Here is a 26,525-nt window from a genome sequence, read left to right on the forward strand (position 1 = left end):
TTGCCTTATAAAGGGGTCTGCAAAGGGAATCCAGACCAGACCGGACTCCCTGTGCGTTTAATGTTTGTTGAACCGGAAGCACTGAAGTGCTTCTGTTTCAAACATGGGAACCTCACTTTGGATTGGAGGGATACGTGGGGGAGTGACGCGTCATTGCTGACGCAGCCCCCCCCTTTTTCTACCTACGGGGACTAGGGCGGCTACCATAATGGCGGCCCGTCCTATTCTAGTCCGCGCTTTCCCCATTTCTTTAGCTCCCGTCCACATCCCCGCCTCACCACGCCCATTCGGCAGTAGCTGCTACTGCTTGGCACACAGGTGCCATTCCAGACTTCATGTTGCAACCTCTTACTTATGGTGGTTTTAACCCAATGCTGCTTACTATTGATCTTTTGGGGGATATTCCCGGTCTGACTGGTCGCTTGTAGCATAATGGAGGTAATTCCTGGAACAATGATGATCAATCTTGTCAGTATGATAGTCATTCTTGATATAATGTGGGTCTCAGTTCCTTTTTGCTGTCCAGCCCCGGCATATTAGTTGCCCTGCCAAAATGATGATTATGTAGTAGTAAATAATATTTTCTTAGTCAATAAAAACCACAAACATTTCAAATATGCAGTTGAAGGCACAATAATAAGTAAACATTGGGAGAAGAATAATCAATCATATGAAATCAATATGCACAAGTGCAATTTGGCTAGTTCTAATACTACCAGCGCTCTGGCGTGAGTACAGTGCTGAGGGGTCCCCCTGCAGCTCAGGGCCCCCCCGCACTGCGGGGGATGCGTGGGCTTGTGTTACGCCCCTGGTGCAGATCTTCCTTTTTATTTGGTCAGCCGCCAGAAAGCGTAGCCAAATATCCCTAATTCTATCTAGCATCCCATAGCTACCTGCGCTAATATAGAAATGGTAGAGGCCTATGCAATGTGCAAACTTACGCAGAAAGTGCAGAAATGCTAATATTTGATATGAGAAGCTGGCAGAAGCCTAATGTAATGTGCAAAATTGTGCAAAATGTGCAACAATGCTAACATTTGATCATAAGGACAGTTGTGGAAAGTCGAGCTGATATCCAACCTGGCAGGATAGGGACCAGCAAGGTTACACTGTCTCTAGCAGCCTGCCATAATGTAAGTGGATTTCAAGGGTTCTTCTCAGGGGCCTTCCTCACCATCCATCTTGACCCTACCTGAATCTGAGGATCTGCTTTGACAAGGGATTTAAAGCTGTGCAAGAACTGTACCAATCGAATGTTAAGCATTGTATTCTTGGATCTAATGACTAAATTAGAACTGATCTGCAGGACCTGGTTCCAATCGCATTAATTCTTTGTTCAACATGCGTCTTCGCTGTTGGCCCAGAACAGGGCAGCTACAGATGACATGCTTCAGTATTTCACCTGCCTGATGGCATAAACGGTATTTCTGATCCTCCCTTGACCGTCTTCCCTCCACTTTGGGAAAAAGTCCAAGTTTGGACTATCACCAAATCTCAATGACAGTATTTCAGTTTAATCTTTAGGGGGTAAGTGGCTTGCAGAAATGGAGGTTCTCTTTGGGCATCAAATGATTTCTGTACCAGCCATCCATGCCACCACTTGTCCACTCTGTCTTTGTTGTGCAGCCAATTTTGCAATGTAATGGATTTAGTTACTGCCCTTATGAAAGCTTGGCTGGTTGTATTAAGGTTTCATAGGTCGCCCAACTTGAGCTTTTCAATGCTTTTTTTCAAGGTACTTTTTACATATGCACCTATCTCCCTTTGAAGGTTAATTTCAGACCAGAATAGATTAGCCAGTGAACCTCCAGCAGCTGACCACAATTTGTGGGAACATTTAACAAATGCTGCAGGCCTGGCAAGCGACTGCTCTATCAGTGAAAACTCTAGCCTAACTTGGGCGGACGATGTAGATCTCGGTAGCTGAAAGACTTACTTATGAGATGTTGTCACAATTTTGTTAAGGAGGCTGGCCTCTGTGCCTACCATCATTTCTGTTCCATATAAAAAGGCAGGTATCAATTTAGCCTTCTTTACTGCAGCCGATGGCTGTATATTGTGTCCCCGAATTGATTTTGCTAGTTTTGTAAAGGTATAATTGATAACCTTTACTTTCCACTTAATCACCACTCTTTGGAGGGCAAGCATAGCCCTTGCATCTGTCTTGGCACCTAAATACCCACATGCCCGGGTTTCATCAATGGTGTCTCCCCTAAGGTACCATTTGCATTGGTTTAAAATACAGCGATTAAGTGAGATGACTTTTGTCTTTGTATGATTTATTTCCAGCCCATTGTCTTCTGCATATGATCCAAAACAGTTCAGTAATCTCTGCAGGCCTATTCTGGTGTTACTAGCAGTAGTATATTGTCTGCGTACATGATATTTAATAGTAGATAGCCACCAACTTGGTGCGTGAGATACCTCGCCACGTAATTCTGAGGAGAGGTTTGCAATATATAAGTTAAAGAGAAGAGGTGCTAGAACACAACCTTGTTTTAGTCCGGTTGGTATTTTCACTTCCCTTGACAGGTGGGTACCATCCACCATCTTAATCTTGACCCACATGTCCGAATATAGCAGCCTGATGGCCCTCAAGATGTTGGGCAGGATTATCTACTGTTGGAGTTTTGCCATAACCTGCAGTGCGGGACACAGTTGATTGCTGTATTGAAGTCAACAAAGTACATATACAGGGGGTACCTGTAGCACTCTACTGAGGATCAGCCCCACAGTTAAAAGATTTGTTATTGTGCCCTGGCTCTTATAAATCCGGTTTAGTCTGCTGGTGTCAAATGCCGTTCTTCCCGATCATGGAGTAGCAGTGTAGACAAATACTTAATTCAACGTCCAAAAGCTTAATGAAGTGGTAGTTGCCTGGTGAGGATGCAGGATCTCCCTTAAAGATGGGGTGAATGATCAATCCTTTCCATCTTTTGGTGGTGACTCCATTTGCCAAAATAGGGTTAAACATTGCAGACAGAAAGATAACCCATTTCGAAGTTGAGTGTTTAAAAAGTGCTTGTGGTATCCCATTTGGGCTAGGGGCACAATCAGACTCAGATTTTTTAATGAACTTGATTATCTCCTCAGGTGTATATATTCTGTATTTGGCAAGGGGTCGTTGGCCCAGTTGTCTCCTAGAGCCAATCTAGACTGTTTGCATCATAGGTAATTCCTTTGAAGTGAGACTTCAAGGGTTCAACCCAGTCGCCCTTGCTTAGATTTGCAATGTGGGCTGCCCTTGGCTATTTTTCAATGTTGTTAATAAGTTTCCAGAATTTTTGGGAGTCATTTAACTTTGAGGCATATAATCGTTGGACCCACAGTACTTCCTGTTTAGATCTTTTGTAGGCCAATATCTCCCTTTTCAATAATTTACTCACATTATTATGCAGATTCTTTAGTAGGTTCTTATCCTTAGTGGTTCGTTGTAGTTGCCTAAGCAGTCTGCCTATGTTGGCTCTTCTCAGGTGACTGGATAAAGGCACGACTATACATATATGGCACCCGAATTGAGCTCCCTTATTTGTTCCACTGATAGGATGGTTATTTGTCAGTTCACCTGCAAATGCCTCCCAAACTAATATCAGGTTGGATCCCTCTAAGGCGATATTCTCAAGGATGACCACTGCTTCATCTGCCTGATCCATGAACGAGCTTGAGCTGCAATTCAGGCATTTCATATTTTCGGTATCAGTGTCTCCCGTAGAACTGTTGCAACCTCGTGCTTACACAAAGACATTCCTACCATGAGTACCTGCGGAAGATGATCACTCTCCTGGCAGTGAGATATTCTAAAAGCACGAAACAGGATGTATAATGGAAGGTTCACCAACATGTAGTCTAAAAAGGAGACCGACTTGCCAGATACTCTAATCCATGCTGCAAGGGTATTGCCTGGCTTGTGGCCATGCAGAGTAAGCAGACCAATTAGCCCAAATGGCTTTACTAGTTTTCCTCCAGTCTTGTGTTTTCAATGATAATGTGGCATACTCTGGAACGGTAGGGACCCAACTACCTCAACATGCTTCTCATATGGAAAGTGAAATAGATTGAGATTAAAAACTCCAGAGACTAGCCAGTATGGTGGATTACTATTCTTTAGCAAAAGCACATGTGCGGCAAGTTTGTCTGCAGTTGCAGTCTTTCTCTTGGGGTTAACATACACTTTTATGAGGACCAGGGATTCATGTGGATACATGGCCCAACCATCTATACACAGGACCTAGAGGCATGGTTTGTCTGTATTGAGTTCTGTGATCTTTGCAGACAGGTCAGTGCGAATGTAAATGAACAGGCCTGCTTTTGCCCTTCCAAAGGAGCTGCTTTTCTCAGCGGCTTTCTGAATTCTACATATACAATGAGTGGAATACTGGCTTGGGCCCAAATCTCCTGAATCATTAATATTTCAAATGCACCTAGGTACCCTATGATGGCAGGGTCTTTCATTTTGGCCTGTAGAACCCCTATGTTCCAGGAGCAAATAGTTAGGCCATCCTGGTCAGAGGCGACCTGCAGGGCTGCTGCTCAATATTTGCAGGTTTCTTCTTGGTATAGGGCTGTGGGCAACCAGCTCCATGTAATTTGGGGTTTGTGCTTTGTTGATCTACATTTGTAACATACTGTGCATCTCTTTGACCTAACTGTGGCCATATGTAAGATAGTGGTGGCTACTCCTGGCATTCAGGGCAATACCATAATATACTATTGACATGCTTTGCCCAATTGCTGCCATTCCTAATATGATGGTTGCCTCCACTGTAATTATGATGGCAGTTCTGAACTTATTGTTCTGTTCTTGATAATAGGTTATCCATACCGTGTTTAATTGTAGCCCTGTAATAATCGTGTGAGGTCTTAGCATTTTGTGGCCATCCTTGGCCAGGGCCTCCCATTGTATAGATGGCTGACCCTAATATAGTGGAAGACTACCCTGCTATATTTTGGGCATTCTTAGCCTAAATTGTGGTTACCACATTTATAACACTGTCCAGTTCTGGCACACTTGTGGCCTGGGCAAAATGACTGATCCTCACTGGAGATTTTTTCACAACCCAGTTATTAGTTATTATAATGACCATACTACATATACGGCCTCATCCTGATGCTGGTCCGACCAACATTGTAGCAGGATTGGGACCGTCCGACAATTATTCGGAGGCCTCACCCACCACATTTTCATTTGACTGCCCTGTAGGCAGTCAGAATCATACCTTTTTTCATTGCAACTTGTTCTGCTGCCCGAAAAGGGCTGCAAAAACAACAATTGATGGACAGAATGCAGAACAATGTCATACATTCACCGCAGTACAGAGATCTGGGCCTAAATCCATCGTTTTTTGCTCACCATGCCATTCCAGTTTGAAGCCAGCCATATGCAAATCAGTCTTGACCCTGTGCCCCATGGGAATAGTCCTGCCTGAACTGCCAATCCAGGTCCTCCCTGGACTGGAAACAAGCATCCTAGGGCCGATTTCATGCTTCCAGCCCTCATCAGCCAGGATAGCTTGATTCCAGTGGCATGTAGAGCACGGGACTCACGTCTGAGCATACCCGTCCCACTCGGGGTGACAAAGGCAAAAACAACAATTGATGGACATAATGCAGAACAATGTCATACATTCACCCCAGTATAGAGACCTGGGCCTAAATCCATTGTTTTTTGCTCACCATGCCTTTTCAGTTTGAACCCAGCCATATGCAAATCAGTCTTGACCCTGTGCCCCATGGGAACAGTCCAGCCCGAACTGCAAAGCCAGGTCCTCCCTGGCCTGGAAACAAGCATCCTAGGACCCGTATCAGGCTTTCAGCCCTAATCAGCCAGGATAGCTTGATTCCAGTGGCAAGGAGAGCACGGGACTCACGTCTGAGCATACCCATCCAACTCGAGGTGACGAATGCAAAAACAACAATTGATGGACAGAATGCAGAACAATGTCATACATTCACCCCAGTACAGAGATCTGGACCTGAATCCATCGTTTTTTGGCTCACAATGCCATTCCAGTTTGTCCCCAGCCATATGCAAATCAGTCTTGACCCTGTGCCCCATGGGAACATTCCAGCCCGAACTGCCAAGCCAGGTCCTCACTGGACTGGAAACAAGCATCCTAGGGCCAGTTTTGGGCTTTCAGCCCTCATCAGCCAGGATAGCTTGATTCCAGTGGCATGGAGAGCACGGGACTCACGTCTGAGCATACCCGTCCCACTCGGGTGACAAATGCAAAAACGACAATTGATGGACAGAATGCAGAACAATGTCATAAATTCACCCCAGTACAAAGATCTGGCCCTAAATCCATCATTTTTTTGCTCACCATGCCATTCCAGTTTGAACCCAGCCATATGCAAATCAGTCTCGACCCTGTGCCCCATGGGAACAGTCCAGCCCGAACTGCCAAGCCATGTCCTCCCTGGACTGGAAACAAGCATCCTAGGGCTGGTTTCGGGCTTTCAGCCCTCATCAGCCAGGATAGATTGATTCCAGTGGCATGGAGAGCACGGGACTCACGTCTGAGCATACCCGTCTCACTCGGGGTGACAAATGCAAAAACAACAATTGATGGACAGAATGCAGAACAATGTCACACATTCACCCCAGTACAGAGATCTGGGCCTAAATCCATAATTTAATTTTTCTCACCATGCCATTCCAGTTTAAACCCAGCCATATGCAAATCAGTCTTGACCCTGTGCCCCATGGGAACAGTCCAGCCCGAACTGCCAAGCCAGGTCCTCCCTGGACTGGAAACAAGCATCCTAGGACCTTTTTTGGCTTTCAGCTCTCATCAGCCAGGATAGATTGATTCCAGTGGCATGGAGAGCACGGGACTCACGTCTGAGCATACCCGTCCAACTCGGGGTGACAAATGCAAGAACAACAATTGATGGACAGAATGTAGAACAATGTCATACATTCACCCCAGTACAGAGATCTGGGCCTAAATTCATCTTTTTTTTTGCTCACCATGCCATTCCAGTTTGAACCCAGCCATATGCAAATCAGTCTTGACCCTGTGCCCCATGGGAACAGTCCAGCCAGAACTGCCAAGCCAGGTCCTCCCTGGACTGGAAACAAGCATCCTAGGACCGGTTTCGGGATTTCAGCCCTAATCACCCAGGATAGCTTGATTCCAGTGGCATGGAGAGCACGGGACTCACGTCTGAGCATACCCGTCCCACTCGGGTGACAAATGCAAAAACGACAATTGATGGACAGAATGCAGAACAATGTCATAAATTCACCCCAGTACAAAGATCTGGCCCTAAATCCATCATTTTTTTGCCCACCATGCCATTCCAGTTTGAACCCAGCCATATGCAAATCAGTCTCGACCCTGTGCCCCATGGGAACAGTCCAGCCCGAACTGCCAAGCCATGTCCTCCCTGGACTGGAAACAAGCATCCTAGGGCTGGTTTTGGGCTTTCAGCCCTCATCAGCCAGAATAGCTTGATTCCAGTGGCATGGAGAGCACGGGACTCACGTCTGAGCATACCCGTCTCACTCGGGGTGACAAATGCAAAAACAACAATTGATGGACAGAATGCAGAACAATGTCATACATTCACCCCAGTACAGAGATCTGGGCCTAAATCCATAATTTAATTTTTCTCACCATGCCATTCCAGTTTAAACCCAGCCATATGCAAATCAGTCTTGACCCTGTGCCCCATGGGAACAGTCCAGCCCGAACTGCCAAGCCAGGTCCTCCCTGGACTGGAAACAAGCATCCTAGGATCGGTTTCGGGCTTTCAGCCCTCATCAGCCAGGATAGCTTGATTCCAGTGGCATGGAGAGCACGGGACTCACGTCTGAGCATACCCGTCCAACTCGGGGTGACAAATGCAAGAACAACAATTGATGGACAGAATGTAGAACAATGTCATACATTCACCCCAGTACAGAGATCTGGGCCTAAATTCATCATTTTTTTGCTCACCATGCCATTCCAGTTTGAACCCAGCCATATGCAAATCAGTCTTGACCCTGTGCCCCATGGGAACAGTCCAGCCAGAACTGCCAAGCCAGGTCCTCCCTGGACTGGAAACAAGCATCCTAGGACCGGTTTCGGGCTTTCAGCCCTAATCAGCCAGGATAGCTTGATTCCAGTGGCATGGAGAGCACGGGACTCACGTCTGAGCATACCCGTCCAACTCGGGGTGACAAATGCAACAACAACAATTGATGGACAGAATGTAGAACAATGTCATACATTCACCCCAGTACAGAGATCTGGGCCTAAATTCATCATTTTTTTGCTCACCATGCCATTCCAGTTTGAACCCAGCCATATGCAAATCAGTCTTGACCCTGTGCCCCATGGGAACAGTCCAGCCAAAACTGCCAAGCCAGGTCCTCCCTGGACTGGAAACAAGCATCCTAGGGCCTTTTTTGGCTTTCAGCTCTCATCAGCCAGGATAGATTGATTCCAGTGGCATGAGAGTACGGTACTCACGTCTGCGCATACCAGTCCCACTCGGGGTGACAACTGCAAAAACAACAATTGATGGTCAGGATGCAGAACAATGTCATACATTCTCCCCAGTACAGAGATCTGGGCCTAAATCCATCTTTTTTTGTTCACCATGCCATTCCAGTTTGAACCCAGCCATATGCAAATCAGTCTTGACCCTGTGCCCCATTGGAACAGTCCAGCCCGAACTGCCAAGCCAGGTCCTCCCTGGACTGGAAGCAAGCATCCTAGGACCGGTTTCGGGCTTTCAACCCTCCTCAGCCAGGATAGCTTGATTCCAGTAGCATGGAGAGCACGGGACTCACGTCCGGGCATACCCATCCCACTCGGGGTGACAAATGCAAACACAACAATTGATGGACAGAATGAAGAGCAATGTCATACATTCACCCCAGTACATAGATCTGGGCCTGAATCCATCGTTGTTTTGCCCACAATGCCATTCCAGTTTGAACCCAGCCATATGCAAATCAGTCTTGATCCTGTGCCCCATGGGAACAGTCCAGCACGAACTGCCAAGCCAGGTCCTCACTGGACTGGAAACAAGTATCCTAGGACCGTTTCCGGGCTTTCAACTCTCATCAGCCAGGATAGCTTGATTCCAGTGGCATGGAGAGCACAGGACTAATGTCTGAGCATACCCGTCCCACTCGGGGTGACAAATGCAAAAACAATTGATGGACATAATGCAGAACAATGTCATACATTCACCCCAGTACAAGCCACAATGAAAAAATAGATGTTTTCAAACATCCATCCACTGTGTGCCAGGCACCATATGGTGCCCGGCACATGGGGCATGGATGTTTGGGGTGCACCACAGGTGCCCCCCATGGCTCATAGCAGAGGCCTACGGGGGACAGGTGCCCTCAAAATCCCATTCTGGCTGCCTTCTCATTGCGGTCCAACTGCCATGAAAAGGCAGTCGAAATGGGCCATCGTAATCCCTACAGCAGTGCCTGAGCAAGCCCCTCTCCTATTGTAAGTATTATGCTCCATCCAATGGTCCAACATGCTTCTTGAGCCCATCGGAAGCGTTGGTCAGCCCCTCCGTCTGCTACATCCAACTGCTGCACATCATAGTGCGGTGGTCGCACCTCTGCACCAGATGTCGGATGGACTGCCACTGACAGGTCATCGGTGGCATTCCGTTCTAAATCATAATCAGGCCCATAATGTTGAACACGTTGCATATTGTGAATCTCCTCAGCATTATAGTGGCGATCCATGTCAAATGATAGTAATACCGAGGTACATTAGCCAGAGGCTGTCTTTTTGAGGCAGTTGTGCATGTGAGTACTCTATGAAAATGACAAGCTGATGCTTTGGAACCAAACATGCATTCCCTTACAATAACAATTGATATTTTGATATCAAAATCGTGTTCTTCTGCAGGGGATGAAAAATTATTCTTTGCAAGTATTGAGTGTTTTTACCGAAAATAGGAAGCTTGTATTGGACAGAAAAATTTGTATATTACAGAAACTGATATGCTGATGGTTGGAGACAAAATGATTACATTTGCAAAACCTATTTAAAGCTGATAGCTTAATTATAATTCTTGTTGAGTCACAGACATACTAAGTAGAAGGTACATGCTGCTATTAAGGGTATTTGATTACCCCTTTAGAGAATTGCAAATTGGTAAACGCTTTTATAAAATTACTACTGGTAAGTCTTTCTGATACAGTTGGGTCATTCAAGTTAATTTAGTAAGAGATGATCACTTTTATAATAATACCTGTTGTGATCACTAATGAAAGAGTGATAATGTTTATAGTAAGATAGAACGATTTTAATGATTAGGCTTAGCTCTCAATACTGAAAATATGGGAAGCTGCTGCTCTGGCTAGACAGAGGTGAGTTAAATGTTAAAGGCATACACGGTTATATCTATGCTTGCACAGCACCCAGACTCAACTTCTCACAAAGAGATGTTGTCTAAAAACTTATTAGAATAACCATGATTGTTCATTTGGTAGCTTGACAAGCTCAGTAAGCATTCCTGGAGATTTACAGAACTGTATATACGAAATGAAACAGAGAGAAGTTAAGATCTGATAATAAACCATTTTGCAGTCAGAAATTACTCTTACAGCTACAAAATGTGGATTTGGAATGACATTTCTAATTTCTTGGATTTTGTCTCGGTAAATGTAGCTAAAAACAGCAGAAAACCTTACTGTGTGGAATATTTCTGAGATATTAAGTATAAGGTCTGGGTGAGAAGAGGAGGGTAACCAGTCAAGAGGCAGCACGTGGCTTTGTGATGAACCACCTTATATTTGAAGCTTTGTGGATATTTGATAACATTTCTAGTGACCATTCACACTCATGAGTGCTAAACTCAATTGGTTAAATATTCTGAATTAAGTGTGCAAACTGGGTGTTAAATTTCCCAAACACCCCAATTCTTACATTTCTTAGGTTAAGGGGTGTCCTCACATATGAAATGTATTTCTATCATGTGGAAGTCACCCAGTGTTCCTAACATTTTTGCTTTTGGGAAAGTCTTCTGCTTAGGTTTAGGTACATAATGAGAAATTCATGATCTTTGCAGCTTTCCCTGTGCAAGGTTTTTGTGAATGTCAACTTTATAAAAATCCTAGACGTAAGCCTGCGACAATTTAATTCATTCACCTTTCAGGAGTCAGGTAGTTATTCAGACATGTAGAAAAAAAGACATAAGTAGGCCGTTATAACTGAAAAGATGAATAGGAAATTATATTTGTCAAGCCCACAAAAGATGCTATGCCTTACAGCTTAAGCGTGAGAACGGTCTGCTTTACACCCTCCCTTATCAACATTTAGAGAAAGCTGCTGCATAGAGACAGTTATGCTGCAAATAATTGATGATGAATGAATGAATGAATTATAAAGCGCATACATAGCCCGGGGGCATCAAGGCGCTGCGGACAGTTTGCATCATAAATAATGGGAACTCAGGTCTACTAATCCTACTTGACCTTTGCAGAGGTTTTGATGAGCTGATTCACCTCATCAAACATTTAATGCATAGCAAAGGAATACATGGAAATGTCCGAAGCTGGTTCTCCTCTTTCCTCAAAACCTAAACTAACATATTAAAGTAAACAACACCATACTGCTATCTCCAATATAAAACAGGACATTCCTGAGGGCTTCATACTTTCCCCCACGCTTTACAACATCTGCATACAAACCCATGGCTTTATATTCAATCACTTCAATATTCTCCATCATCTCTACACCGATTACAACAAGCTATGCCAATATCCTTCCCTGAAGAGATCACACCCATAACCTCCATCTTAGCAGTCATTCACTTCTGGATGACATGACAACATCTGAAACTGATCATAAAGAATACAGAACTACTGCCTATCTCACCTCTACAAAATTCGAATCCGATTCAATCATGGTAACTACCTAGTCTGTAAATCCTAGCTCATTTGGCTACATTAAATCTCTATGCATTACCCCGGACCAAAAACTCAACAGCAAGTCCACATCAATGCACAAGCAAAAAGTGTCAATCACCAACTACCCACCTGTAAGGTAGCAAGCATTACATCCTGGAATACTGCTTTAAAGCAGAATTCGAAAATCTAGTTCTCTCCAGACTAAATTATGGAGTGCTATTACTCTTCAGGATTCTTAAGACAAACCTCGTTCCTTTGAAGCGGTCCTCAATGCTGCAATCAAGCTAGCGCAAATGGTTGGAACTCTTCATACCTGTACTTACCTCTCTTCAATTGCGATCTGTCAAATCAAAAAGTAACTACAAGCTGGGCTGTATCGTCCACAAAGCATTCCACATGGGTACCCCCTTTAACTAGCCAAACAACTCATGCCATCTAGGGCCCAGCAACCTCCCCAAAAGCCCAGATTCCAGACTGCTGAAAATGGCTTTCTTCAAGAAACAGAAAATCTTGGTAAAATCAGTCAGTGGAATTACTGTAAAGATGTGGAACCCATTCTACCCGAAATACCTAGAGACCAAGTCATTGACTTGTTAAAAAGAGAGTTAAGAACCTAACTGTTAGAATTGTCAGCCTTAGATTGGTCTTCCCTAAACTTACCCTTTTCACCTTACTCCTCCTATTTTTGCTGGATTCTTTTTTGTTGGCTTTAGAATTCTGCAAACTTTACCCGAGGTACCCAGTGCCAAGTGCTTGTGCTCTCACCTTTAAACATGGTGAAACAGGCTTACACCCAAATAGCACATTTAATTTATTTACAAGTGCCTAGTAAAGTGGTGCTACATGTGTCCAAGGCCTGTAAGTTAAATGCTACTATGCACCTGGAGCACTCATTGTGCTACCCACTTAAGTAGCTTTTTAAATGTCTTAGGCTTACCACTGCACCATGGGTGCGCAGTTTTAAACTGCCATTTTGACTTGGCAACATAAAACTTTTGCCTGGCCTAAATCTCCATTTTTAATACATATAATAATCCATAGGGTAGGATCTAAAAAGCCCATAGGGCAGTATGCAGTGCATCTAAAATGTTAAACATGCTTATTTATGTTTTACTTGTCATGGTAGTGAAAAAACCCTACATTTATTTTTCACTGCTGCGAGACCCTCTTGTCCTATATGATAACATTGGGTTACCTTATTATAGGAGGTACTGACTATCGAAGCAGGTAAATGCCAGATAGGTCAGGGAACTGTAGTATATCTCAGCAACATGGTGGGCAGGGACAAAGTGCAGACCCTCCAGATCATGATTGAGACTATCATGGCAATCCCCCAAAACCCAAACTGAGATGAGGGCCTTATTCGGTGTCACTTCTGGATGTTACAAGAGGTTTCCTAAGGGGTATGGTACCATTGTTGCCCCCTTAACTGAGCTGACTTTCAAGAAGCAGACAAAAAAGCTGATCTGGACAGAGGCTGTCAGAAAGCCTTTGACACCCTCAAGGAGGCGATGTGTACAGCACCTGTACTCAAGGCACCTGAATTCTACCTTAAAAGTGGAGCCCTCGCTGCGTGATGCATCTCGAAGCAGGACCTCCTACCGCAGCCTCACAGCTCCTCGGAACTGCCACTGCATGATGTTTCCTCAAAGCAAGACCCCGCTTCACAGCACTGCAGCTCCTTTAGCTGCTGTGCGACACATCCTATTAAGATACTTTTTTCAGAAGGACAACTTGGTCCCTATATCCCGCCTGCGCTGCATCGTGGTTGGCCTGAACTTGTTACTTTGACCCAGCCTGGAGTGACCAGATAACCACAGTGGCACTTTTTGTTTTTAGGCATTATTTTTACCTCAACTTGTCATTTAGGTGTGGAATAATTTATTAAATTTTACTCCATTTACTAAATTGACGTAAGATTTATCTTGAGTTGTGTTTTCACTTTGTTACTGTATGTGTGATGCATAAATACTTTACACATTGCTTACAAGTTAAGCTTGACTGCTTTTGTGCCAAGCTATCAAAGGGTTAAGCACAGGTTAACTTGAGAAGAATTGAGGTTGCTGCTTGAGTCACAGTTGGAAAGTGTGGCTAGTGAACAATGTGAAAGGATAAGAACTCAGTCACCATTCACGATCTAATCCCTTCAGAACAAGACATTCGGTTTTATTGTACACAATTTAAATGGTCACCGATGTTTTAAAATAACCCACTTTCGATTAGGTGTAGCACATTTTATGGTGGCATATCCTACTTTATGACAATGGTTTAAAGAAAGTAAAGTGTGCCGATGTGATGGAGTTTCTGCACAAAGCATTTTACATTTTGATTTTTTCTGTAAGTGTTATAATTTGCCTAGAGCGCGTTTTTAACCCCTCCCATGCTGGTGACGAACCCCAGCCATCACGCCCCGCGGTGGGCGTGTGCTGATGACGGCTGGGGTTCGTCACGGCCCCGCCCTGTTCATTTGTTTACAGCACACGGGGGAAATCGCGACCGCAGCGAAGGGGTTAAAACAATGTGTATTAAGTGTTAAACAGTGTAGATCTGCTCTATTATACTTACAATCTTTGCAAACTTTACCCATTTGCTTCCTGTTTTAAGTTTTGTAAATAGTGCTGTGATGATTAGGAAAACCGCTCTTGACATGTACGCGGAGAGTACTTGATCTAATTTTTAATTTTTCTCTTACTATGCTCATTTGTATGTATTATTTTATGTTACTGTTTATGGTTATGAAATACTAACCAAATTAAAGATTATTTGACTATTTGACTGACAGGCTAGGTGGATGTATGGTTGCTCGGTGGATGAGCCATATCACAATCATTAAAAGACAATCTCATCTAGTCTATATTTAGGTCACAAAAAGAGTCTATGGTTTCAAGAGATGGCACACTGATAATTGATCATTTATACAGGCTGGCAAAAAAGTTGGGCTATGGGAATGGAATTATGGGATGTATTTTACCAAAATATTAAAGATTTAATATCAACATGCACTTATGTCAAATCCACAAACCGGCTACAACAAACATATTGTCACTGTGATTATATATGGTGTTCGGAATAGTAAAGTGATGCCTTTCCATGTTTGTGCATATCTTGTCGATATGGTGGCAGTTGATATTGTGGGTTTGATACATTTGCAGGTCAATATCATTTACCTCAATATTGTAACATTCAGGGCCGGACTTGGCAATGTGGGCACGGGGCGTTTCCCCGGTGGCCCGGATGGGTGGGTGCTGGTTTTGTACCGGTGGTGGGCGGTTTTGTTACCTGGGGTTTGGTTTGGTTGCTGTTCCCAGTCCGGCTATGGTAACATACAACCTAAAAGAAAAGTATGATTAATGTCTCCACAACTAACTCAATACCCTTAAAGCAATACACACTCACATCTGCTTCACTTTGAAGCTACTCCCAAAGCCAGAATTAAGTCAAATTCAGTCACTAGCACATGGTACTGATATTTAGGCTGACGTGGCAATGGTGTAAGCAGTACATTTTTGACAGATGGGAGTGGCTCTGGGTTTAAAATGTTGACCCTCATTTGGAAGAAATGTCATAAACGACCAGGTTCTCCTCAGCGTTTGCTTCACGGTTAGATGTGTTCTATTTCAACGCACAGAACATTGAACTACAAACTTGGTAATTATCTACAGCTGCTACGAAGATGGGAAGGTAAACATATTTCAGAAAACAGCTGAGGAAAAACTTGTTAGGTCATGTTACACAGGGCTCTATATTCTGAATCGACTCATAAATGTGTTATTAAAAGCAAAACCTTTAAATATAACACACCCCTGCCCCCCCCCCCCCCCCCCCAACGACAGAATGAGAACAAATAAGATTTATCACTACTGTGTCATGGGTTACTCAGGTGCTTCCCAAAGTATTACCTGGAAATGGTCAACTTTGTGCATGGGATAATTTACTGGACGTCCAAGGGTTATTTTCTTTCTATCCTTGTATGTGTTTCCTTCTATTTTTCATGCTGTTCCTCTTGACTGTCACTTCAATTCTTTCTCTTCTTTTATTTCTTAACTTCAGAAGAAAGTTGAAGCTATTCACCCTTCTGCTCTCATACCACAATCTAATAAAACTAAGGTTAGTGCCATGCAGCAGTACCGGTTTGAAGGTTTTCTGCATGCTGAGTGTTATCATTATTGTGACATTATTGCTGACTCAGGCTATTTTTCTTGCAGTCATGTTGGCCAAAACATAGGAGGGTAAATGGCACACTCATTGGTGGGATCTGTGAACCATGCCGGTGCTATGGCCATGCTGACACTTGTGATGATCACACAGGAGTATGTAAGGTAAGTGAGTGAAACCATAATCTGGCCTGTAGAAATCCATGAACATGAGCAACACTCATTTGGATTGAGCAGAGAAAATATTTTTTTTACAGAGGACTTTCAATGCAATTTCTTGTTTTGCACGTATGTTGTTAAACACTGTAAATGTCATTGTAAAATTAGCTGTCACTGATGCAATCTACAAGTGTTGAAGCAAAATTGGATAGATGAATTGTAAATAATATGGTCCTTGGTGTCACATGAAGGCAAGGACTTTTTTTGTGTTATAGGGGTGAAATCAAACAAAATATGCAGATATAATCGCAGATTTACTAACGTTCTGGATTGGGTTTGTGTTACTTTTTGTAACACAAACCCAACATAAAGTGCTAAGGTGGGATTTACTTTCCAAAACAAATCTGGATTTAGAGTGGATAGCATCCCAAAGTAATGTAAAGGTTACACAAAGCCCTGCCTTATATTACTTTGTGTCAAGAGGATGTCAATGGGTGGTACATGGGTGTTCTCATGCAACAACACGTGGATTTTGTCACAAAATCCTATCTGCAAAGAATTGTAGACAGAAGTTTTGTCAAAATCCTGCACCTCCTCAAGGCAGGTGCAAGGAGGAGAAATGCTTTAATGGCTCCTCATTTTTCCTGCTTTGCATGTATGCTGAATGTACAGCACGCATACGAAGGGGCAAAGGCCTTAAAGCATATGTTTTGTACACGAAGGGACACCTTCAAGTACTAACTCTATTCTTTAGAAAATGTAGACCCTCTTTCACTATGGCACAGGATGTCTGTGTTGGCACCTGGCTGCCAAAAGTGCGCCATCTCAGGGCGAGAGGAGAACAGTGCCACAACTTAGAGATATTGGGGTGTCATGCTCTCTCTCTTTCACACAGGGCTGTAACTTGCATTCCTTCTTGCTAAATCTGGCCCTTTATTTTACATAAATCTAGAAAAATTCACAACATTTCACAGCACACAATTCCACATGGGTTTTACCAAGGGAGACAAGTTCAAGCAGAATATTTCTTGTGAGAAACATTTTCTCTTTGAGCCAAGGTACAACTACTATCTCGCATGACATATAAATGAGAAGTATGCCCTCACATAACATTTCCCCACAAGACAAGAGATAATAGCAAGGTGTATTTTGCTAAATACATCTAAACAAATAAAAAAGAGATGTACAAATATGTAAGGAACACCATTATTGTTGCCAAATAAACCAAACCTACCCGACTAAAATATCACATCCGATATTGTTTAAATGTATGGACTGAATATTGAAAGCAGTGGCATAACGAAACTTGAGCGCCCCGTTGCAATGCACATGGGGAGGGGCCCTCCATGCTCCAGACCCAGTCAGGAGCTGTCAGACCAGGCAGCGGCCACCCGTGCACAGTGCCGTAGGAGGGGTGGCCTGGAGCTCAGGGACCTCCCTGAACCGCGCGGGGCCCCGGGGCCTAATATTAGGCCACTAATTGGAAGACAAACATAGAATAATTAGAAAAATAGATTCTATTTCTATTAATAATTTTAAACGAAAAACATTTAGCTATGTTGTGCACTCTAGATGTTATAGCAGATTTTATTACGGTGAGGGTATTTTTGCCATTTATTTTGTCACTTACGAGAACCTTTGACCATCCCACAAAACAGTATGCCTGAAGCTGTCTGAGCTAGTGCAGAGGGCTATTACATCTTCATCATAAAAGAGTTTGACCTTCATAAACTCTATTAATGTTTGTTTTACAGGTCCTGAAACATTCATGTGTAGATGTTATTTTTATTCTTGTCACTTTTGTTGATATTCAGTCACATAGTCATTACAGAAAGAAAATACTTAAGTCATGAGACACTATACATAGGGATGTACGTCGTTACAACGCATGCTTTTACAACGCATGCCTTTACGACGCAAGTTTTACAACGCAAGTCGTTACAACGACTTGCGTTGGGGGGCGCTGGATAGTGAATAGTTTAATTTACTATTCCAACTCCAGTCCCCGTGGATAGTAGGGAAGGCGTTGGATAGTAAATTAAAACTATACCCTATCCTAGAGCGCCCCCCAGCGCAAGTCGTTGTAAAAGTTGCGTTGTAATGGTTGCGTCGTAAAGGTACTTCGTTGTAAAAGTTGCGTTGTAAACGCTGTTCCCCATACATAGAAACAATTGACTATCATGCGGCAATGTACATACAAAAGGTACAAAATATTGACTATTATTTTGATCATGGCCTAGATCTAAAGTACATCATTCACTACTACTTGCGCAGGAGGAGACAATAATCTTAGTCATATACTTCCAGAAATTTCGTTCTGTTAAGGTCAATGCGACTGTCACTTGATTTTCCTGCCGCCAAGGTGAGCTATGGAGATTTCAGACGGGGAAAACAGACAACTGATATGCCGCACATTATGAAAAATCCCACTGGGTCAGGGCAATTGATTCACTTTACTTTATTACTTTGCTTTGCTTAAGCAAAGTTCAGATTTCCCGTAAAAAAATCTCTTTATTTCGGTTTCTTACAAGGTTTTGACTTCAACAAAATCCCATACACCAAAAAAGATCGTTCACAAAGAATAAAAAGAACTGCAATACCTCTTAATACATGGACACCCTAAAAACATTATCCATAATGCCATCAATACAGATTTCAGAGTAGCAAGTGCAAGCAGAGAAAAGTGCACATATGCTTCAGAATGACAGTCAGGTCAAATCGAGCATTATGATTATATGAAATCAAGAACTAGTGTAAAATTAACAATGCCAACAATTCCACTTATTCAAGTTCAAAGATGCCAGATATAGAATTTCAGAGTCAAGTGAAAAAATTCATTTTCTAAAGTGTCAGATATGCAGTTCTAAAGTGCCATGTGCAAAATAGAAGATGCATAAACATCCCATCTAATAATCTGTAATAAAAAACCAAGCCACAGTGCCAATGTTTAATAACCTGTTGCAAGGGGCAGCTAAATCTGATTTTATCTCAGCCCTTATACTCTTATTCCCATCTTACTTCAAGTCTGTATAAATGGAGCCGAATATTTCTAAATTCTAACAAAGCTTCTAATTTTCGCTGTTTTCTTTGCATAGTACTGCTACTTTCAGTATACTTTTTTAATTGTCTCTAACCACATTTGCACCCTAGGTGGTTTGGAGGATTTCCAATGTGCCGTAATAGTCGTCCTTGCCAACAGCATTAAAATGAACCGCGAGCGTCGCTCCGAAGGTGGACTACTACCTAAATCCATTAAGCAGACTAGCAAAACGGCATTCACATCCACTTTGTAAGTTTTCCCCAAGGAAACAATCCACTCAGTACATCTTCTCAAAAACGTTTCACACTGTTACATTCCCAGATAAGGTGGATCCAGTTTCCCGATTCAGAGCATCTATGACATTGGTCAGATATATTCACATCCCATATATGTAACAGTGATGGGGTATAATATAGTATCCATTGGGCATACATTTGCATTTCACGAAAATTAGGGCCCCGTAACACTTTGGAGCGAATGGCAGATGCTTCCACCCATTGATCCCGAGTTAAGGGCACTCTGTTCTGTTGTGACCATTTAGTTTGCATAACTTGAAACGAGGCCTGGAAGTTAGCTCCCCATGAAGGTAACCACTTTACCCATTGGCTCTGTTTTGTATAGATCTGCAAATAATGAAAAAGAGCCCCGACTACCTCCCAGGTAGTTTCAATTTGCAAAGGTTGGCATTTTCTAAAAATATGATGATATACTAACTTATTCTGCCCCAGAATGTCAGGGAAAGGAGCTGAGCCATTTTCCACAGGATTAAATTAATTCCCCTATAACCAGCCAATTCCCAACATCCCGTAGAATAGATTTCTCCAATGTAGAAGCTCGTAACAGGAGTCTCAGCATGGATATTAGGAATTTGTAGCCAGTGAAATAATTGTTTCTGCTTAGTTCTGAAGGCCAAAAGCATATGATACTTAACCTTTCTTTAATTATTTTCCAGCAGAATATTGGTATGTAAATAAAATAGGATTCCTCCACCCATGTTGCCAAGAAAGTAATTATCAAAAGTTCTGCACTTAGCCAAATCAGCATAACTGATGCAATTCAGCAAATGAGCCACTAAATGATAAACTCTGAAATCAGGTAGCGGTAACCCTCCTTGATCACTCGGTAGAGTCAACCTCAACATTCTACTTCTCGGACTCCCAAAGGAACCTGTTAATCCGTCCATTTAGCATCTGGGAAAAATTATTATGAAGCACACAGAGAATTGATGTAAAAAAATGAACATGGGCAAAATATACATTTTAATTAGTGCCACCCTGATACTAATTGAAATTGGTATCTTACCACCCCTTTCCAACAAATTCTGAACCTAGAGTAATTTAAATCGAATAGACCTTCATACTTTTCAGACTCCCTTATGCCCAATATACCTAACTGTTTTTGCTGAGATATATTTTGCAACTCTAAGGGTAGGGCAGAGATCAGTGTTAAAAATAAGAATTTCTGGCTCATAAACCATGAAAATTGAGAAAAAATATACCTAACAGTCCTTGGAGCACCCCATCTCCGGTGCTAGATATAACAAAGGATCGCCCACGAATAATTTATGTTTCGATGTCTCCAGGGCTGCCGATCTTACTGCCATGTTCTGGCGAATACAACAACCCAGAGGTTCACTAAAAAGAGCAAAAAGAGTTGTAGACAGATGGCAGCACTGTTTGGAACCCCTGGAAAGAATCCAGAATCTTGCCATTAAGAGATATTACAGCGAACGATCCCTGATACAATACCCGTAATTGACCCCATGAGATGGGATGGAAACTCCATGGCCTCCATTACCAAAAATAAATTATCCCAGTTTACAAGGTCAAAAGCATTCTCTGCATCAATAAACAAAACCACTGCAGGAGTATTAGTTAGAATAAAATATTCAATTGCTTCCGTCAAATAAGATGTATTATAATAAAGTTGACACACAAGGATAAAGCTCAACTGATCTTTTCCAATTAAAAAAGAATAACCTCAGACAGTCTTTCTGCTAAAATGTTCATAAAAATGTAAAAGTCTAAATTCAGCAGCATAAATAGGCAAAACAAATGTATATCCTCCAGGTCTTTATCCTTCTTAGGAAAGCGTGTAAGGAGGTTTTTACGAAAAGAAGAGGGGACAGAACTGCCTGTCAATATAGGATCAAATATGGTCACCATAGGGTCTTTCACCTCTGAAATCAAAACCTGATACCATTCTGCAGGGAACCCATTTATTCATGGTGCCTTCTCTGTTGGCAGAGTTCAAACCACTGCCTCAAATTTTGACAATGTTATAGGATAAACAAGGTTTAGGGTTGCTTCACATGGCAACTTCAGAAGGAAAATACCATCTAAAAAATTGAACAGCTCTCTCATATCGGAAGGTTGGACAGTGCATACATATTTGCAAAATGTTGGTGAAACACCTCCTCAATTATTAAGACTTCCCTCAGCAAGGAACCAGTTAATGGCTCCCAAAATTTATCGTTATGTAATATCAGTATACTCTTCCGATGGAACAGTTTACTGATATTAGGAAACGTTTGCTGGGGGAAAAAGTATACTGGACCATTATCCTCCCCATCCCTCCCTTTGATATATATATATATATATATATATATATATATATATATATATATATATATTACCTACTGGCGGTCGCCAGTAGGTATATATAGTTAGGATTTTTTCTCTATGGGTTTTTTGAAAATTCTATGTCTAATAACTTTGGCGTTTGTGGACGGAATTGGCTGAAATTTTCAGGAAAATGGCACATTTTGTTTCTGAGCAGCCCTTGAAAATTTGGGGGGGGTTCGTCCAGTGGGGGCCGAGAAAAAAGGGGGGTCCCAAAACGTGTTTTTAACATTGAGTTTTCCATAGGGCGGTTGGCCTCACTTTTAGCCCGAACGGCTGAATGGATTTGCACGAAACTTGGCAAAATTGTAGGGACTGGTAGCCCGATGTGCCTTTTGTAGGTCTCAATATATGTGCTCCAGTGGATTTTGAGAAATTAACGTTTAAAAAAAGATATATATCTGTAACAGCGGACCGGTTAGCGCTCTGGTTCGCGGACTTTTCGCGCAACGGAGCTTTGTGAAGCGAAGCTGATTGGTTCTCCGGCGTCTGTCAACATTCCAAACAGTCCGTAGCGGCCGCCATCTTGTCTCTCGGTAGGATCGAGAGACAAGAGGAGGTCAAAACAAAGGGGGAAATAACTATAAGGGGGCATAGTAGATCCTCGCTGACCCCCTAGGTTTGATGTGGAGGTTTTAAAAGGGCCCCGCGGGGCAAAAAAAAACCAAAATAATAATAATCGAACGGCTGAATGGATTTGCACGAAACTTGGCAAAATATTAGGGACTGGTAGCCCGATGTGCCTTTGCTAGGTCTCAATATATGTGCTCCAGTGGATTTTGAGAAATTAACGTTGAAAAAAAGATATATATCTGTAACAGCGCTCCGCTTCGCGTACTTTTCGCGTTACGGAGCTTTGCGAAGCTGATTGGTTCTCCGGCGTCTGTCAACATTCCAAACAGTCCGTAGCGGCCGCCATCTTGTCCCTCGGTAGGATTGAGAGACAAGAGGAGGCCAAAGCGAAGGGGGAAATGACCATAAGGGGGCATAGTAGATCCTTCCTGACCTCTTAGGTTTGATGTACCATTTTGCCAAGTTTGGTGTAATTCCGTTCAGCCATTCAGGCTGTAGACGTATGTAAATGTCCTATGGAAAATTGCATGGGGAAAACACATTTGAAAGTGTTGAAATTTAGAACCAATTAAAATGTTACTTTGGTTTTGTATTTGTGTGTGATGAAAGTTAATTGGTTATGTATATATGTCAAATGAGAGGAAACCACAGCCATTTTGTGATACTACTGTCTGAGGTACATTTGTGAGGAATTTTTGGTGGTGAATTTCTGGTGTTTGATTTACACAGTACTAACACTTCTGCTACTTTTAAAAAGGTGAGTTGTTAATTTGTAAGGGGAACTATGTTGTACACTTGAAGATAATTTGAAAAATGTTTTCTGTTATTTATTTGCAGTCCTTCTGTTATACTAAATACTTGATGAAGTTAGTTTTATATTATGTATTACTAAAAACGATAAATGAAAGTGATTATTTTTTTCTGCAATTTACAGCAAGCAATTTCAAAATAAAATGGCTCACAATGAAGAGACCGTGGCAATTTCTTTTGAATTGTCCACTACATTGATTGAAATTGAGAGCACCAATAATGAAATATTGTCACAAGGAGGACATGACTTGTATGATTCCATTAGATTGATTGAAATGGACAGCACCAAGAATGAAATATTGTCACAAGGAGATGACTTGAATGATTCCACTACATTGATTGAAATTGAGAGCACCAATAATGAAATATTGTCACAAGGAGGAGATGGCTTGTATGATTCCATTAGATTGATTGAAATGGACAGCACCAATAATGAAATATTGTCACAAGGAGGAGATGACTTGAATGATTCCACTACATTGATTGAAATTGAGAGCACCAATAATGAAATATTGTCACGAGGAGATGACTTGAATGATTCCACTACATTGATTGAAATGGACAGCACCAATAATGAAATATTGTCAGAAGGAGGAGATGACTTGAATGATTTTTTTGATCAATCTCTTGATGGCGAATTTATCGAGTGTTTGGAGACCATAGAGTTACAAGAATCATCATTGCAGACTTTTAATGAGGAGATTCCAGATGAGATGATTGAAGAGGAAATTACTGATGAGGACATGTTACTAGTTGTTTCAAATTTAGAAAATTCTGAAGAATAAATTTATATTTAGAAATCAAAAATTGTTTGAGACATTATTTATTTTTATTTTTAATTTATGAGGTTGTAGCGAAGTGATTGTAGTATAAAATGAGACTTATAGTATAGAGTGCAACATTTTTATGTTACATGGTAAGTTTACTCATATTTACTTCCCTTCTGCCACTATATTATCTCCAATGTGTATTTGACATGTCTTCTTCATCTCCGGCCTCCTTTCTCTCACTGTGTGTCTCCGATGCATCTTATCGCTGGTATTTTGTGTAATTACAGAAGAGAGTAAAATAAAATAGTTCGGAACGTGAAAAGGGGGCAAAGTAGAGTACTCCTCACCCCCTAGGCCTTTTTAGGCGGTCCCAAAAGGATCAGTTTCTGCTTTCCTGAGAGATTATGGTATGAGTTCCATATACCACAATAACTTGCATTACAACATGCAAGATATCTATCTCCTATTACCAACTTTTGGAGATATTCGCGCTAAGCGCGAATATCTCCAAAAAGTAACACCTGCCCTGAGCAGTTCTTAGCCATGTTATCCAATGGGAGGTGGATAACATGGCTAAGAGTATTAGCTCGGTAATGCATGAATATCGCTGACTTTTTAGCGATATTCATGCATTGCGGCCGTTTATTATCGCATTTGCGATAAACCTTGATAATAGTAAGGTTTATCTTCGATAATTTCTGACGATGCTTAGTGGTAAAAAATTGGTTGGTAAGCATCGTTAGCGATAAATATCGCTTAACTTTGGTAATATGCCCCAACGTCTGTTAACGTTCGATTCGAAGGAAATGAGGAAGTGTTGAAAAACATTGTCTGCGCCATCTTGCCTTTTTTGAAATGCCACACTTTTGTCGTGCACGGCAGCCATTTTAGATGTCTTGACCAGACCCACTCTCTGCACGCTGTCGATTCGTAGCATGGCTCCTCACCCTCGTAAGCATCTCCCCCAGGCACTGGTCACCACCGCTCTCTGTCTTATGCATGGGCAATAAACCTTCCCCCATCTGCGCTGCTCTTCCCTGAGAATCACACTCTGTGCCCGCCCGACACCTCCCTTTCGCCCTATTCACTACCGCACCCTCTGACACTCCTCTTCCTCTGTGTCCGAATGTCCAGGCCGGTCCTAGGCTATCAGCTAGCCCTGCAGATGTAGTTTATGGCCCCAGCTGTAAAGAATCACCCCTCTTCAAAGGAGTTATAGTAGATCAAGGCCCACACCCGATGTGATCCGTCACAGCACACGCGTTCCTACTATCTGAAAACCATCCTGTATTGTGATTGGGGAGGGGACCGAGCCTGAAGCGGAAGATTCCAGGAATGACTCTTTGTACATCAAAGTTTTTACAATTATGTGTCACATTAAAAATATATAGCACTCCAACAAAGTAGTAGGAATATAAAACTTTAATAACATATAAATATATACAACAAAACAAAAACAGTAAAAACATTTAAACAACGAAGAGACCGTGGCAATTTCTTTTTAATTATCCAATAGATTTATTGAAATTGACAGCACCAATAATGAAATATTCTTGTCAGTAGCGGTCTGTTGTGCGAATAGTTCCAAGGCAGCAGAACGCGCTGAAATCTAGATGGCACGAAAGTGATGTCTAGTAAGTTGCCGCCCAGCAAAAAACGGCGTGGGGCGCCGCGGGGGTGAGTGAGTCCAGTAGGCACCACAGCTATTCTTACCGGCATTGCAGAATTACTGCTGGGGACAATGCCTGTGCTGTAGCAGGGTCACAGCAGAAACAAAAAGGATTCTGTTGAAGATGTTGTTGGTTTTCAATTTGAAAACAGTTCTGGTGTCAACTGCTATGCTAATGTAGTGGTTAATGTTTTGTTTTCTCTAGAAAATGTAAAAGAGGGGGAGGCAGTCCAAAGTTCCGTTAAAAGGGCAAAGGAAAGGATCGGTGGTTTGAACTATCAGTCAAAAAGGGGAGGGGGTGCAATAATTTTTCCTACCGGGTCACACTGTGCTTTCACCGGAAGTAAGGTCTGCAGGATTGTAGTAATTCAAAGTGAGGCTGGCGCCAGCATGGGAGCGCCGACGTCCCGCGGATACAGTTTCGTCACTCCACGGGCGATCATGGCAGTCATTCCCCATCGGGGGTCGGAGACTCCCGCGGCTCCTCTAGAATCTTCAAGGTCGTGGAGGACTACGGTGGTGGAGTCAACCAGTGACCGGGCCATTTCTTTATGTTGGGCCCGCTCTTGCCAGGTCGACCGCCATTTTGAGAGTTCGGCAGCTACCGGCGATCGCGGGGTCACATGAGCGGACGGGCTCCACCCTGCCGGGCGAGACGTTGCAGCATGGCCACAGTGGAAGAACCGTTATCTAGGTCGTTCCGAAACTGTGCAGCACTGTAGTTGTTAGGATGCCACCGCCTGGAGCGCTGAGGGTGCAGCTGGGAAGCCTCCACCTGGGGAGGCGGGAGAGGCCTGTTCGCACCGTCTCTCCCTCCCAGTGCACCCCACGGCGTCTCGCTTGAGATTTGT

At 42.6% G+C, this 26,525-nt stretch overlaps 1 protein-coding gene across 7 annotated transcripts in view; it reads left to right on the top strand.

Moving 5' to 3' along the window:
* Positions 1 to 26,525, top strand: part of LAMA2 (laminin subunit alpha 2) — a 3,430,794-nt gene that overhangs the window by 1,436,896 nt on the left and 1,967,373 nt on the right. For 4 of the 7 annotated variants that reach the window (XM_078648915.1, XM_078648917.1, XM_078648918.1 and 1 more), the window contains exons 16-17: positions 15,929 to 15,985; positions 16,084 to 16,197. In XM_078648915.1, coding sequence (XP_078505041.1) covers positions 15,929 to 15,985; positions 16,084 to 16,197 — 171 coding nt within the window. The remainder of the gene's footprint in view (positions 1 to 15,928; positions 15,986 to 16,083; positions 16,198 to 26,525) is intronic. The other 3 variants (XM_078648920.1, XM_078648921.1, XM_078648916.1) reach the window with 1 other exon arrangement.

The sequence above is a fragment of the Lissotriton helveticus genome, chromosome 6 (assembly GCF_964261635.1).
Source record: "Lissotriton helveticus chromosome 6, aLisHel1.1, whole genome shotgun sequence".
NCBI classification, from domain to species: Eukaryota; Metazoa; Chordata; class Amphibia; order Caudata; family Salamandridae; genus Lissotriton; species Lissotriton helveticus.